Source organism: Medicago sativa, chromosome 1 (genome assembly GCF_051527215.1).
Source record: "Medicago sativa cultivar Bolivia chromosome 1, Bolivia_mono, whole genome shotgun sequence".
NCBI lineage: Eukaryota > Viridiplantae > Streptophyta > Magnoliopsida > Fabales > Fabaceae > Medicago > Medicago sativa.
Window position 1 is genome coordinate 30,644,944 of NC_140749.1, and position 15,301 is coordinate 30,660,244.

General features: G+C 32.3%; 1 protein-coding gene across 1 annotated transcript; it reads right to left on the bottom strand.

Annotated features, from left to right (window-relative positions):
- Positions 1-1,872: 1,872 nt before the first annotated feature.
- Positions 1,873-8,321, bottom strand: ARPC2B (actin-related protein C2B). Its single transcript, XM_085715293.1, has 10 exons — positions 8,221-8,321; positions 6,352-6,418; positions 5,699-5,903; positions 5,054-5,220; positions 4,152-4,229; positions 3,936-4,068; positions 3,396-3,487; positions 3,243-3,299; positions 2,795-2,855; positions 1,873-2,373 (listed from the first exon to the last, which is right to left on the bottom strand). The coding sequence occupies exons 1-10, from the start codon at positions 8,277-8,279 to the stop codon at positions 2,195-2,197; spliced, it is 1,098 nt and encodes a 365-aa protein (XP_085571419.1). The 5' UTR covers positions 8,280-8,321; the 3' UTR covers positions 1,873-2,194.
- Between the last annotated feature and the right edge of the window lie 6,980 nt (positions 8,322-15,301).

A 15,301-nucleotide genomic window follows, 5' to 3' on the forward strand; every position in this document is an offset into this window, starting at 1 on the left:
GCTTTCTAGTCCCTTTCCGATGCTTAAGTCAGTACACAGACTAAGGAATAATACTAGGAAGAGGTCTGAGATAGAGAGAATGTGTGTACCTTCATAATGAAAAAGGCTTGTGCCTTGTTGTTTATCAGCTTGATAGTAACCAAGAAGAGCTTTAACCTTAGGTTGTGAAGTGATTGAGAGTTACCATAACTCTGTTTCTGCTTCATGCCTCAGGGAGCACGATAGTGATGTATTATAAAATTATGGGTTCTTCAATGAGGGATCATGTTTGAGACGTAATATTAAAAATATCATCTATGTGCGTTCACCTAACAGCATAAGCTTTTAGGAGAATTGGTTATGTTCATGACATTTAGCAATTCTAAGGTGGCAATAAATAGTACTTCTTCTAGACTACATTTCTTGTAGATCATTGATGAGTTTACACTTCACTGAATCTTCTGAGGTGAAAATGTCAATGTTATTGCCTCTATTTATGAAGCACTGACACATACGCAAACATCGGACACTACACTGACAAACTTCGGTAATAATTTCGAAAATGAAAGTGATTAAATGTAATTACATATGTCATGTCATGTAGAACACTCTTTTGATCCGAAGTGTTGGTGCTACATGGGTCCTCTATCCTAGATGGAATTTAGTTTTTTATCTTTTGTAGTTAGGTGCGTGCCAAAACTTTTTAGAAACAAAGGTAGATGATAGTGATTTTGTGCTACATCCTTAATATTGAGTATTTATACTTTTTGTTGTATTCAACGTGGTTGTTGATTGGATCATTTGGGTTCGTTCGAGCCTCTTCTTTACTGTTTCAGTCCAGGTACTTATGTACATGCAAAGAAGAGTTAGAAAATGTTAAGAACCAGGCTATGATATCATACTAAAGTAATGAACCCAAGATAGAGAATTGAGGAATTGAATCCATTTCATTATGAATTAGTGAGTAATTACAAGGGATATCCCTATATATATAACGAAGAATGAAGCTAAAATGAATAACTAATTATGTAACTAACTAAATGCTGCATAACAGAGTTATAAAGGCTAAATAGCTGATAACCGGGATACTAGATAAACAAACGCACAAGAACACAATCTTTGATCACAGAGTTTGGATAATTGTGCCAGCGTCTTCTCAGAAGAGTGGCTGATGTAGTTTTCTATTATGCAATACTTAGGCTTACAAAGTACAAGTTTTGCTTAAATACTATGGGCAGATATTACTCTTGAATCGTACTGCAGGAGTAAAGAATCTTTCTAGTCTCTTTTTGATGCTTAAGTCGGTACATAGATGAAGGAATAATACTAGGAAGAGGTGTGAGATGTAGAGAGAATGTCTGAGATAGAGAGGTGTGAGGCTTGAGAGAATGCGTGTAACCAAGAAGTGCTTTAACCTTGGGTTGTGAAGTGATTGAGAGTTACCAAAACCCTGTTTGTGCTTTGTGCCTAACGGGCTTATGCATCAGGGAGCATAATAGTGACGTCGGTAATAATTTAAGAAAATGAAAGTGATTAAACGTAACCATAATTGTCGGTGTCATGTCCAACACACTTTTAATCCGAAGTGTCGGTGCTACACAGGCCCCCTCTATCCTATGTAGAAAAACTTCATGCATAACTGAGATTTTAAACAGCTAGAGTTGTTTTGCTGCTTTCAAGTATAATGATTATATAAAGTATCTGATGTAGAAAACGTGTTTATGATAAGAATTCAGATTCAACAACAGTATCCTATTTTTATGTACACCTTCGATGACGGTATCTAAAAGTGAGGTAAGAGACTTGTTGTAGTATTTCACTTTTCAGACTTTGACACTCTGAATACTCAAGCCAAACAAACATTATAGTATAAACATTAAACTCTTGAGGTGATTCCCTTCATATTTTGTGGAACATTTCAGCATAAAACTTCAAAATTATATCAAGGCATTAATGTTAATCTTAAACTTGCACCATCACAAGTTTGTTAGACATGTATTGTCTAGATAAATGAATATCCTCTCTTTTCTTACAATAATCAAGTAGTTTAAAGTCTGATATAGTTTTTTTATAACTATATACAATAATACATTTGAGCAAACAGTGCACTGAAGATATTCGAGTTTTTTTTTTCTTGAAGGGATATTCCAGGTTCTTCTCACTTAGTTGGATTGGAGTCGATATATTACACAAGAAACAATAACTGCAAAAGTATCTAATCTAATTTTGTATATTTTGTTGAAGAAAATTTTGGGAACCAACGTTGACGAAATCGTGTAAATCCATGAATTTTAAGTCGGAAAGAAATTTTCTTTAGTTTTCTGCCCAAAGTGTACCATCTTTTCTTCATGGTGTGTTTTGATGATCTTACTAGTTTCTTGGTATGCCTATGCCCTGCATGTCGAATAGAAATTGTAAATGAACAATATGCACTCTGTCTGACAACTTTCTCTTTTTCTTATTTTGTATTAAATTTGTTCATATCTATGAAAAGTTTAATTTTGATACACTGTCAGTGTAAAAAGGTTTACACTGTCAACAAATCACAACCAACCATATCTGTGACTTTAGAAGTTATGAATGAAGTCAAACATTTTTAAAAATCTAACGGTTTTGATTGATTGACAGTGTAAACAATCGTGCACTGACAGCGCATATAAGTTAAAGTCTACCTATGAATGTAGTTGTCTAGTGTAAACAAAAAATTAACTGTATTCCCTATAAGGGTCATTTCTGAAACAAGTTAATTGTATCATCTGTCTTATGTTTTAAATTTTATTATCAATACTGAAATGTGTTTAACAGAAAGCAAAACCTTGATGTTGTTTCACTTGTTTGGTCTGTTCGTTTTCTTCTGAGTTTGTTTCGTGCAGAACCTGCATGTAAGAGGAAAGAATTACCATTTGTCAAACCACGTTTAGCTATTTATAGTGAATGTATTTCTGTTGCACAACATTATTGTTTCTGGTGTTGGAAATCTATGTAGCACCGACACTTCAGATTGAAGGTGTGTCTGGTGTCCGACACCACATCAACTCATGTGGTTACATTTAATTATTTATTTGTCAACTCATTACTAGTGTCGATGTGTCAATGTCTGTGTTTGTGTCAGTTCTTCATAGCATAAAATATATTTTAGTAGGCACTTTGAGCATGAATGGATCCCATTTAGGTCTCACTATGCACATAAAATTTCAGTGTTGCATGTACATGAATCTTTGTTTAAACAATAAACATACTGTGAAATTCAGGTGATTGCGTACCTCAACCAGATTTTCCAAACGTTTCCTCATCCTTCTCTGAATGAAACCTTTGGTGCTCTGTAGTACAAATGTCAGTCGAATAGGTCAGAAAAATGTGATTTTCAATTGGAAGTAGTCCTTATGAAATAATATTATTATTGTTGTTATTGTTACCTTTACATGGTATCTAACATTGGCATTAAAATTTAATAGATTCCAGACAGTTTTGTCTAACCTATTGCCTTCAATATGCCGAGAAGAGATATCTACAAAATACCAAAAAAAAAAAAAAATGTTAATAACTTCGCGGATGTCTTGGAATTCATCTTCCTCAACATTTCTTGTCTCGATCTCATTTTATTTGATTTTAGGTCCTGTTTGGATAAACGGCTTGATATGCCCTTATAACATAAATACTTATCATATAAGTGCTTATGTGTAAGTCATTTCTACACCATATGGTAAAATAAAGTCAATTTTTTATTCACATAAGCTATAAGCTGTTTTCATTAGCTATTTTGGACAGTTTATGAAAATGTCATAAGTTGTTTCCATAAGCTCTCTCAAATAGTCTCACAAGTACTTATGCTGGTATATGAGTTCAAATAAGTCAATCCAATCAGATTCTTAGAGTTCAAAACTATGATCGTGTAATCAAGTTATCGCTTGTAGGGAAGTAGTTCATGGAGTAATTGATGAACGAAAATAATATACCAAAAGAGACAAACCCTCCATTTGTACTCAAATCCTCTAAAGTTTCTCCTGTCAACTCTGGTGGAGGAATGGCTGACCAAGTGCAAGGTGGTGTCTTTTTCCATTTATCTGAATTTCCAACATCCACAAGCTCCTGTCATAGGTAGTAAAACAAATAAGTTGAGAGTATATTGAGTTGAAATTAAACTACATAGTTGTGTTTTCTTAGCTGCAAACCTGAAAGAAAGCCGTTGCAATAACGACGTCGAACTTTTCTTTGAAACGAATTGGGAATATTGCTATGATTCTCTTTGGCTGTATGCAGTATATGATCAATATTGAAACTGGTAAGGCATTTGAATATGAACAACTTTTACTGACCAATTACAATGGTGAGTTGTCTTTGGTTACCACATATATGAGGTTATTAATGTATCATTTTTTGGTGGAATAGATTTTCATAAATAGTTTATGATGACTACTCGAACTGTGATTTATTGAGAATCGGTAACTTACTCCAAGTTGAAATAATTGATCGACCATGTGATGCCTCACAAGTTTATAGTATCAATATCATCATTTGATGTTGGTCCTGAGTTTTCTAAATATTTGGTATTCCGTAGGTTATTTGTATGTTTATGAAGTATCAAGCCAGTGATAAGAGTTTGACCTATAACCTTAAGGGATGAAGTTCAAATCCCCTCGAAGACGGTTGTAAAATGACTATTAGTGCCACTTTGGTGATTGATAATATTTTTTTAGCTTGTTTGTATGATATCAATCTATATAATGGTAATATTTTTCATTTTACTCAGAAGCCAGTGATAACAGTTGGGAGACTATTTGGGAGGACTTGTAGAAATTAGAAACAGTTTATGACATTTCATAAGCTGTTTTCAACTTATTTCCATAAGCTCTCGAGGATAGCTTATGAAGACAGCTTAAAATTTGTATAAAAATAATTTGACTTCATTTTATCTTTTGTTATAGAAATAGTTTATACATAAACACTTATATGATAAGCTCTTATACTATAATCACTTAATTAAGTCATTTAGCCAAACATAGCTTAATATTATTGTTTTTCTTCTATGGCATTCTTCATGACAAGTTCAAAGATTTGATTACATAGAAATTACCTGCCTGATGACAAAGAACGGTTCTCTAGGATGATAAACTAGTTTGATGGGTTTGTACATCCCTTGAGATGCATCATCAGAATCCACATTCCACAATATTTCTTTTAGCTGTGAACTCAGAATTACTGATTGAACTGTGGAAATATCCTCAATCACCTTGACATAGTCTGGAAACAAGAATTGTGCATCACCAGACAGGTTAAAATTTCAAGTTAGCTTATGTGAAAATCATACATTAGCAAGCTGTATAGACCCAAAATTATATAAATCCATCAAGCTTTTAAGGGTCAAATAATTGAACACAAATGTAGCAATATTATCAATTCTCCACAGCTCATGAAATAATCTCTCAAGTATCAATGATGTCTTTAGTTTTATGCCATGCAACCGTGAAACCAAACACGGTCTAAGTAACATAACTTTCAATTCAGTAGTTAATTCTCATTTGAAACAAAACTGCATTACCAAACATCACTTTGCATGTTTACAAAATGAAAACTTAGAAGCACTAATGCGTATAAATTTCTATTATGTAGTGTCATGATTATCATTGGTATTACTTTTTAATAAGTAATTATTATTACATTATAATTAGTTGATTGAAAGGTTTGCAACCACACTGCAAGTTAGTTAAGGCAAACAAACCTTTGTTTCTTGGAATCTGGTCTAGGTTAAGCTTTAGAGTAAGCTGGTATCCTTCTCTACCAGGTTCTTCAATCTCCACGAGGTTAGGACAAATTCCCTTTACCATTTCAATAGTGTATGGTGAAAGATTATTTGGTAGATTTCCATGGCAAAGAGGAGGTGTTGATATTGACAAGTAAGCCACCAGTGGATTAGTGGCTTGAGACTGTAAAGTAACAGAAAAAAATCAAACTTTATTGGATCAAACTTCAAACTGAAGTGAATTCGTGAGTTAACTCACACAAGTGTTAATTCCAGCGTGAGTTAAGTTGCGTGCGCATGTTAAGATGCGCAGATTTTAACACTTGCGTTACTTAACTAACGCAAGGGTATTTTCGGTATTTCAGTTGGAGGCGAGCAAAATATGTTGGGAGAAGATCAGAATTCTTTTTTTTTCTCATCCCCACACTCCTCAGAGGCCCCTGGTTGGTCTAGATTTTAAAATCCGAACAAATCAGCAGCATCTGAGAAGTGTGGGGTAGGAAAAGAAACATTGCATACTGAATGTGTCTGTGTTCAAGTAGTCATTAGTGGATCAAACTTCACACTCAATGTGTCACTGTAATGAAGTACTATATTTTTATCCAATAATAATAGTGAGTGGAGAGTTTCACCTGAATGTGGTATTCCACTGATCCAAATTCATATAAGTGATGATCAATCTCTATAGACTTCTCAGCACTGTAAATAAAGTGATGAATAAGCATTTCAGAAACATTTTCTAAATGAAGCATTGCAACAAATCGACCATCTTATTCTAATTTGAGCATGGATGCTGACATTTCAGTGTTTCAAATGCTTAATGAGGGTTTGTTAAGATTCTGAACTCAGAAAGAATAGAGAGAATATTTATTTCACAAACTTTTCATTATGATCATTTTGATAGATTCTTACAAGTAGAGACACTTTTGTGTATTGATTATTGGTGACAAAACTCTCCATAAAAGGTTTCTCTACATATGTTTAGCTTGTGTGTGGTCTACTTAGCAATGATGTGGCATTCCCTGTGCAAAAGGGGTATGATGTTCATTTGATTGATCATGGTAAATTATTGTCATGGTAGTGGTTAAAAACGAAGTCTTAAGACTTCCATTGTGTTAAATAAGAGGAAGTCTTACATGGTTACAAACATTTAGACATGTCATTTAGACACATGTGCATACAAATATTTATCAATTAACTATTTGAAAAATACATATTTAATTATTTATTTTTCTACATTTTCTTAAATATGTGTGTGTCCAAGTGAAGTGCCTAAATACTTGTGATCAACCAAATATTTTTCTAGAGATTGGTAGTCTCAATCACTTGTTTGATTAGGAGTTTGTGTTTAATGACTAGTGTTATGTTGGTGCTTTGGATGGTGTGTTTGTTTTGTGAGGATTTCTCCAATGGTCACACAACCATTTGAGCACGATGACACGCTCACATATTTAAAAAAAAAATATAGAAAAGAATTAAATGTGTATTTTAACACAATTAAGTGTGTACTCAAATGTTGTGTCTAAATTATTGTGACTATAATATTTTCTTAGCTTAGTTGTTGCAAAAACATTTTGGTTCTCTCCTCTGTGTGATGTTGACATAAGGGAAACAGTTGGTTTGCATACGGCTTTGGAGTGGACATCGGACCTTCAATTTGATAGCATAGATTTTGCATTATACTCTAAGAAGGTTGTGGATGCGTTTAGAACAGATGTAGACGATAATAGTGAATTTGGTTGTATAGTAGATGCATGTAGACAATTGTTTTAAAATAGATTTCATAACTCTCATGTCGAGTTTAATAGAAGACAAACTAATGGGGTTGTTCAAGAGTTAGCTCGGGTAGCCTCATATAATGCTGTCCCCCACACTTATGATGATGTATCGTCATTTATTTGGCATGTTTTGCTAATAAAATGCATTGAATTACTTCCTTAAAAAAAATCCTAATTTAATTATTGTTTGGTGTTTGTTTGGTTTTGGGTGTTGCGTGCTTCTTAAGTTTTGAGTTGTTTTGTTTGACTTTTCATGATATAACATTTTTATTTTTCTTAGCCTATATTGTACTTCAAATTTGAGTATTGATATATTCTTTTGACTTATTAAAAGATTCCAACTAAGATTTAAACAATAATTTGTCACGTACATTGAAGAGTATCTTCTTACTTCAAAACAAAAACAACTTTCTCATTCCTCTATAAATTAAATACGGGGCTATATCTACATTTCAAATGATAGATATAATAAACAACTTTATTCTTCATTGAAATACTTTATTCTTATGTTCCACATTTTATAAATCTTAATTTTATCTTTCTCTCTTTCTTAAGCAAAAACAAAGAGGCCAGATATATAATAAACAAAAAGAAAAGAACACAAATAAATTACAAATTTTTCCTTCAAAAAAAAATTACAAATTTAAACAACTAAACCTTGACTTTTATTTTTATTTTTTGAATACTAAACCATGAATGAACAAGTATAATGTAAACACTTACCGATACAGCTTGAGCAATATTTGTTTTAGAGCAGGAGATGCTCTCTCAATGCATGCCATTCTGATAAAACTATCTTCTTTCTCTTCTCAATTTGTCTCAATACACATTTGATTGTTTATTATGAACTATATACAATTAATATGAGACTCTCAACTGTTTTTTGATAATGAAGTTTGAGTGAAATGTAAGTTCGGTGTTGTAATCATGTTTGGTAATCTTTGAAGCAAATCCTCATAGCCACCCTCTTCCACTCAACATTCTTTTTCATTTGCTTTTTTTTTTTTTTTTGTCACTTTCCCTTCTATTCGACTCCTTCATTTATATTAATTTGTCCTTAAGTTCATGTAACTAACTGTAAATTATTAAAAATCGTAATAAAACAATTATTTAAAAATATAGAGATTCAATTACAAATTGTTTAGTTCAAGAAACTAATTAATAAATTATTGATAATTTTAGAGATAGTCACAAGTTTTTTTAACTTATTTTTTTTAGAAAAGATTTTATATAAATAGATTTCAACGGCTCGTTAAAGTTAACAAAAACAAAACCGAAATGCAATTTCACACATGCTTTTTTAACAATTGTTGAATCCTCTAAATCAACCTCCTGCCGGCAGCTCCACTTCTACCACACTCATCCAAGCTAATTGCAAGCCTTCCAACACTCCCCATAATTCTACCACATCCGTAGAGTTCGATCCCAGACTCGACTACTTTGAGAGGACCAATCCGCCCACTTGCGGGGGCCCCATCTTTTTCTGTATGGATTTGCGCACTGGAATTGCCATCAGGAAGAATCGAACTTGATACTTTGAAATGAGCAAACTCCAAAATCCCAAATCAACCATTAGGTTAACGCCAAATGGGTTTTGGAAATGTTTACTATTCAATTTCCTACGATTCAGTTATTTACGATAATAATAGAAATGTGTATTTTTTTTTTAATTTTGTTGAAAGATTAATGATAGACTAAAAAAATAATTGAATTATTTTTTTATAGTTCTTAATATCAATTTTAATTAAGATTTTACGAAATTGTGACAAAAATGTATAGTGTAGTAGAGTAAAAAAAACTGTGATTATAATATCTTAACTACTTCCTTGATTACATTTATAAACAATTTTTACTTTTTTCAGATTCATTAAATAAGTTATGTATTTGGACTAGACAATTTTTTTTTTTTAGAGAATATTTGGACTAGACAATTGTTGTTCTGACATTCAATGTGTCTTAGAGACACAAGTAAATGACCAAAAAACCCAACGACAGTTAACTGCTGCCGGTTTTTCTAGTTATAAGTCATCAGTAGTTAACTACCGCTGGAGGTATTTTAGTATTTTACTTGTGTTTTTAAGAAGTATTGAAAATCAGAAAAGCAATTGTCTTTGGACTATACTATATTTTAGATATATCAATTATTTAATAAATTTAAAAAAAAAATTATTTATAAATGTGACCGAAACAAGAGAGACTACTATTTTTTTTTTGTGGTGGCCGGAGTTTGAACCCTGGACCTTGCATATATTATGTATTGTCCATATCAACTGAGCTAAGCTCACGAGGACAGAAATATCACTATTTAACTAAACAAGTAAAGTTTCCAAACAAAAAGTTTAAAATTAGATTTAATTGTAAACAATTACTCAACCACAAGACATTGCTCATATTTTCTTTGCTACCTCTCACACCAGACATACATGTGTGTGACCTAAGAAAATCTTTGTTACATTTTTTTTTTGCAGGAAAAAATTTTGTTGCATATTATTGCAATGTAAGAATCTTGTCATTTAATCATTGAATGCAGTATAGGAATCTTGTGTCCATGTTCACTGGATTTCCTTTTAGGTCAGTGCAAAAGAAGCCAGAAGGGTTCCTCTCATTGCACAGCGTATGAACCCCACTTTTTGTGCTGAAAATGATAGTTTGTCGAAAAAGGAATGATGATAACACCACACCATTCTTATGTCGGAGTTAAGATCCTCTCCATTTATTATTCTCTCCATTTTATTCATTTGGAGAGATATAGACACACAAAAATTTCGAAAAACTAAAAAGTAATTAATAATGATGGGACTCACTTAATAGTAGAACTCACTATCTATTTTATGTGTCTATCTCTCTCCAAATTGCATAGTCCATTTATTATACCAAATCGAGATGATCTTTATACCTTATGTCGCTATTAAGTCATTCCAAAAAATAAAAAAAAGATAGCCTAATACTCCCTCCGTCCCTCCGAACCCCGAACACCACAAGAAAAAAAAACCTGAATGTTTTGGCCTATCTATTTTTATTCTATTTTTATTTTCTTACAATTTTTTGGCCTATCTATTTTTATTTTCTTACAATTTTGCCCAAGTCCCTTTTTTAATCTTCAGAAATTATGATGTGACACATTTTAATCCACTTCATTAAGCTATTATATAAATTATTTAAAAAAAAACAAATAAAAAAAAGGGTCTTACGAGTGTCTCCGGAGCACTCTTTAAGTTTTCTAAATTAAGTAACATTTCTTTAAAGAAAAATGTTAACCAATGCCCCTGGATACCGGTTAAGAAATTATAAAAAGAAATATTGTATTGAAAATCATGTATTCTACATTTTTAAAGTTAAAAAGTTATTTTCAATGCAAAATTTGACTTTTCTTTATACTTTTAGTTCTTTAACTAGTGCCCTGGGGCACTAGTTAACAAGACCCTTCTTTAAAAATGTCAAAGTGTTCAATTTCCAATGCACTTTGTTACACAAACTTTTATAAAAAGTTACCATTTAAATGCTTAATCAGTGTCATGGGAGACTAGTTAACATTTCCCTAAATAAAATTACAAAAACAAAACTAATAACTTCAATTACATTTGCATTCACCATCTTTCGTCTTCACCTTTGAAACTTCTATTAAAGTGTCTTTGCCATTGCTTGAATTGACATTTGAGTGGAAGGTAAATTTTCATAAATTTTAATGATTCGTGGCTCGAGGATGCATCAAAGTATGAGAGATGTTAAGAGCAAAACTCAGTGTTCATCTCAAGATGAAATCGGGTTTTAACATATAATTAGAAAATTTGATTGACCATGAAGAATGTCGTTTTTCTTCATACAATAACCTCCTAGAGAATCTTTGATGAAGACTTCCCTTAGAGGAAAACATGTTTGATCTAAGGGTTGTTTAATCTTGAAATGATGACATGTCCAATAACATATATTTAAAGATCTTGAAGTATCACATCATCAACAAAGACAAATAGATAATTCACTTAGAGCATTCAGAATGATAGTTCCCTAACAATGACTTTTTAAATGGACCCCACGTGACACATCACTTATTTATAATTTTTTAATGAAAGTACCTATTAAGGACTCAATGACTCCAATGGTAATACACTAATAAGGACTCAAATGAAAAGTACTTAAATATGTCCCACTACCTTTATATCATTAAACAAAAATAATTTATCTATTACTCATTTTTACAAGTGGGACCAAGTAGTACACATTTTATTACTCTTTTATGCAAGTGGGACCAAGTAGTACACATTTTATTACTTTTTTAAATGTGGGACCCGTTAGTTACCTAGAAGAGAGAGGGTCCTTATATAATTGCTCGTTCCTTAACAGGGACTCATTTTTTTCTTCCTCCAATGGAGGGTCCTTAACGGGGAGTGGTCCTTGTTAAGTAAGGACCCCCATTGGAGATGCTCTTATGTTGCTTTGACCATATGATGAGCTTGACAGAGAGATGGTCAAACTTCGATGTTTCAATTCATGTCTTCTGACGTTTCACTTCGACTAGCTAGATGCAATTCTTTTGCATGTTCACTAGTATTGAGTTAGTCCTTCAACATTCCATGTCCAAACAAGGACCTTGTTTATACTTTATCTTTTGCTTCTTATAGGGTTATCCTAGCGTGATTAAGATGTATGCTAACTTTCTCTCGTCAATGCGTATAACTGGGACGCATGAACAATTGAACACACAATTAGTTGAAAAATTATTCATTTACTTTGTTATATCAAGATATCGATTGCAAGATATTGTTTCTAAACCAAAATGGATCTTACAAATTTATGATAGACGGAACAAAATGTTACATAGGCCTTTGCATGATGCATCTTATTAGCGAAACCCATAGATGCATTTTGTTCCTGGATTTAAAGTTAATATTCAGGTTAGAAAAGGCTTAATAAAGGGCAACCCGGTGCATTAAAGCTCCCGCATACGCAAGGTCCGGGAATGGATCCCACCATTTGGTGTATTGTACGCAGCCTTACCCTGTTTTTACACAAGAGATTGTTTCCAGGACTTGAACCCGCAACCTTCCAGTCACATGACAACAACTTTACCCGTTGCGCCAAAGTTACCCCTCTTAGGATGATGGATGATTTTGGAGAACAAGATAAGTATATTTGTGAGTTGGTCCAAATTGTCTAAGTCCTCAAGGATCTTGTTACGTGCATTTGTTTTTGGACTTAAATTCAAAAGGGTTTGAATGAGATTTTAAGGTCAGTATCAATCATATGTTTTCTTTTTCGTCTGTTAGATGACAATTTCAACTAAACCTTATAAGATTTGAATAACCTTTTTCCTTCCAGTCACTACAAGCCACATCAGCGCCACGTCGCTAATCACCTGCCACGTAGGCGGATTAACTTAATTTGGACCAAATTTTAAGTGATTAATATTTGCAGGGAAGGTTTGGGAGGATTAGTAAGTACAGGGACTAAAATTCAACTGACGCCTATTTGCAGGGACTGGACACATATTTAAGCCTATTTTGTAAGATCTATTTTCTTTTGAAAGCTTTTACATATTTATTAAAGTTTAATATAGTTATACCTATCTACTTTATTTCCATGGCTCGCATTCTTTTATAAAACCAGTAAAGGTATTTTATTTAGCTCATGTTTCTAAAAATTGAAATTGTCATTAGGTACATCTTGTTCAACATACATATCATAAGTTTCTAAAAGAGGTAAAATGTAAAATGTTACTTGTTAAAATCCTCTTCTATCTCAGAGTTTTTGTTGGTCTCATCCTCCATCTTTTTGACAACGTTGACTCGTAGTTTGAACCTTGATTCACACCGATAACAATATCTTTGTAAGAAATGACTTTTCTTTCTGGTCCCACAAAGGTAGCCTTGAGTGTAGCATCTTTAGGTGCACCATTGTTGTCCTCTAAGTTTTCCATGACTATATATCTTTATCGGTCGCTCCTCTTGGCCATTTGTTGAGGTGACCTTTACTTTCTTTATACTATGTCCTAGTTGATATGCTTCTTCGCGAGATAGCTCTTGGAAGACCCCTACTAACACCATCCTCAATTGCCATTGTGAGATACAAGAAGGTAGTTGTGCAGATGTCGAGGATTCATGAGAGGTGGCAGTGTATAGGGTAGGGATTCACGAAAGGCGACGATTAAGTTTTCGTGAGAGGATAAATAAGTCTTATTTTATGAAAACGAACGGAAAGTTAATTATAAATAATTTAAATGTATTATATAATAAAACTAAAGGGCATGTAGTGTGTGTTTTAAACATGGGAGTGGAGTGTACTATCTCTATGTTTTAAAGAAAATAATTGTAATCTACTCTAATAATAACATTAATCATGAAGATGATGATAGCTAACCATATATTATGGATTTCTTTACTTGTAAAAATAACTTTTTTTTTGAAATTCTTGATCTAAATACAAATCTAACTAAAAAATTGCAGCCTTCTTGTTAACAACTTACATCCCTGAAAAGGTGATAAACCCAATATTATATAACCCGTGATCGAATTTAACTCGACATATGAATTATGAACAACTTTCAGATTCTACTTAGCAACGTTCCAGAACAAACTTTCTTAAAGAAGGAATGACGTTAAGAATTCAATGGTGTCATGCAGGAAGAAAGGACTACCTTGGATTCGTCGTGTCAGAAATAAAATATTGTTTGTGCCATAACATAACCTGTAACCACACTATATGTCTTTTCCAACCTAATCATAACCGTCCAAACTGGAATCTCGTTGATGCAATTGCAAATTAACAATGCTGAATCGTTGATAAAAAATATATTTGGCCAGTGGCATTATTGCACCGCAAGTGATTAGGTTTTAGCTAAATGAATGACTTTAAAAATAATCCTTATTAACTTCAATTTCTTATACATGGCTTTAAAATAAGATAAATGAATGACTTACAATGAAGCCATTGATTTAAAATAAGCTAAATGTTAAAATGAATGAGTTTAAAATAAGCTAAATGACTATAAAATAAATCCAATTGAAGTAATTCGTTTGAAGTGAATTCCCCACATGTAACATATAGATTTCCTAAAATGTATGACTGAGTTATTCATTGTTGGGATATTTAATATTTTTGATAGACAAAAATTCAATTTGGTTTTTTTCGAATAACCCAAATTAAAAAAACAAAAGAAATATAATAAAATAAGTTAAATGAATGACTTTGATTTGAAAATAATCACTAAAACATGATTAACAAATTAAGCTAAATGAAGTCCTTCAAAAAAAAATTAAGCTAAATGAATGACTTTTTTGTGGTTACATGAATGACTTCAATTTACTAAACGAATGATTTCAGTTAAAGTCAAGTTTTAAAAAAAAAAAAACAATAAAGTTAAATAAGTTTATTTTAAGCATGTAAAATAGGGAAATGTTAACAAGTGCCCTTAGGGCACTTGATAAGAGGTTTAAATGAAAATTTAGTCTTGAAATTTGTGCATTCAGCACATTAAAACATCAAAAAGTAACTTTTTTTACATAAAAGTTATCAATTGTTTTTATTTTTTGAATAAGTGTCTTAAAAGTACTTGTTAACAAGACCCTAAGCTTAATGAATGACTTCAATTTATTTAAGGGAAATGTTAACCAGTGCCTCGGGGGCACTGGTTAAGGAAGCAAATATAGTAACTTTTACATCGAAAATTGTGTAATCAATTTCTCAAAAGTCAAAAAGGTATTATTTTTCATTAAAATTTTTCTTTTTGGGATTCCTTAACCAGTGCCCCGTAGGCACCGGTTAACAAGACCCTTACTTTAATCATGATTAACAAACTATTCCTTTCTAG

Coding starts and splice junctions, on each gene's coding strand:
- ARPC2B (XM_085715293.1), bottom strand. CDS start 8,279: ATGGCATGCATTGAGAGAGCATCTCCTGCTCTAAAACAAATATTGCTC. Junction 4,069..4,151: donor TTGCAACGGCTTTCTTTCAG/GTTTGCAGCTAA, acceptor TACCTATGACAG/GAGCTTGTGGATGTTGGAAA. Junction 2,374..2,794: donor ACAAGTGAAACAACATCAAG/GTTTTGCTTTCT, acceptor TTCGACATGCAG/GGCATAGGCATACCAAGAAA.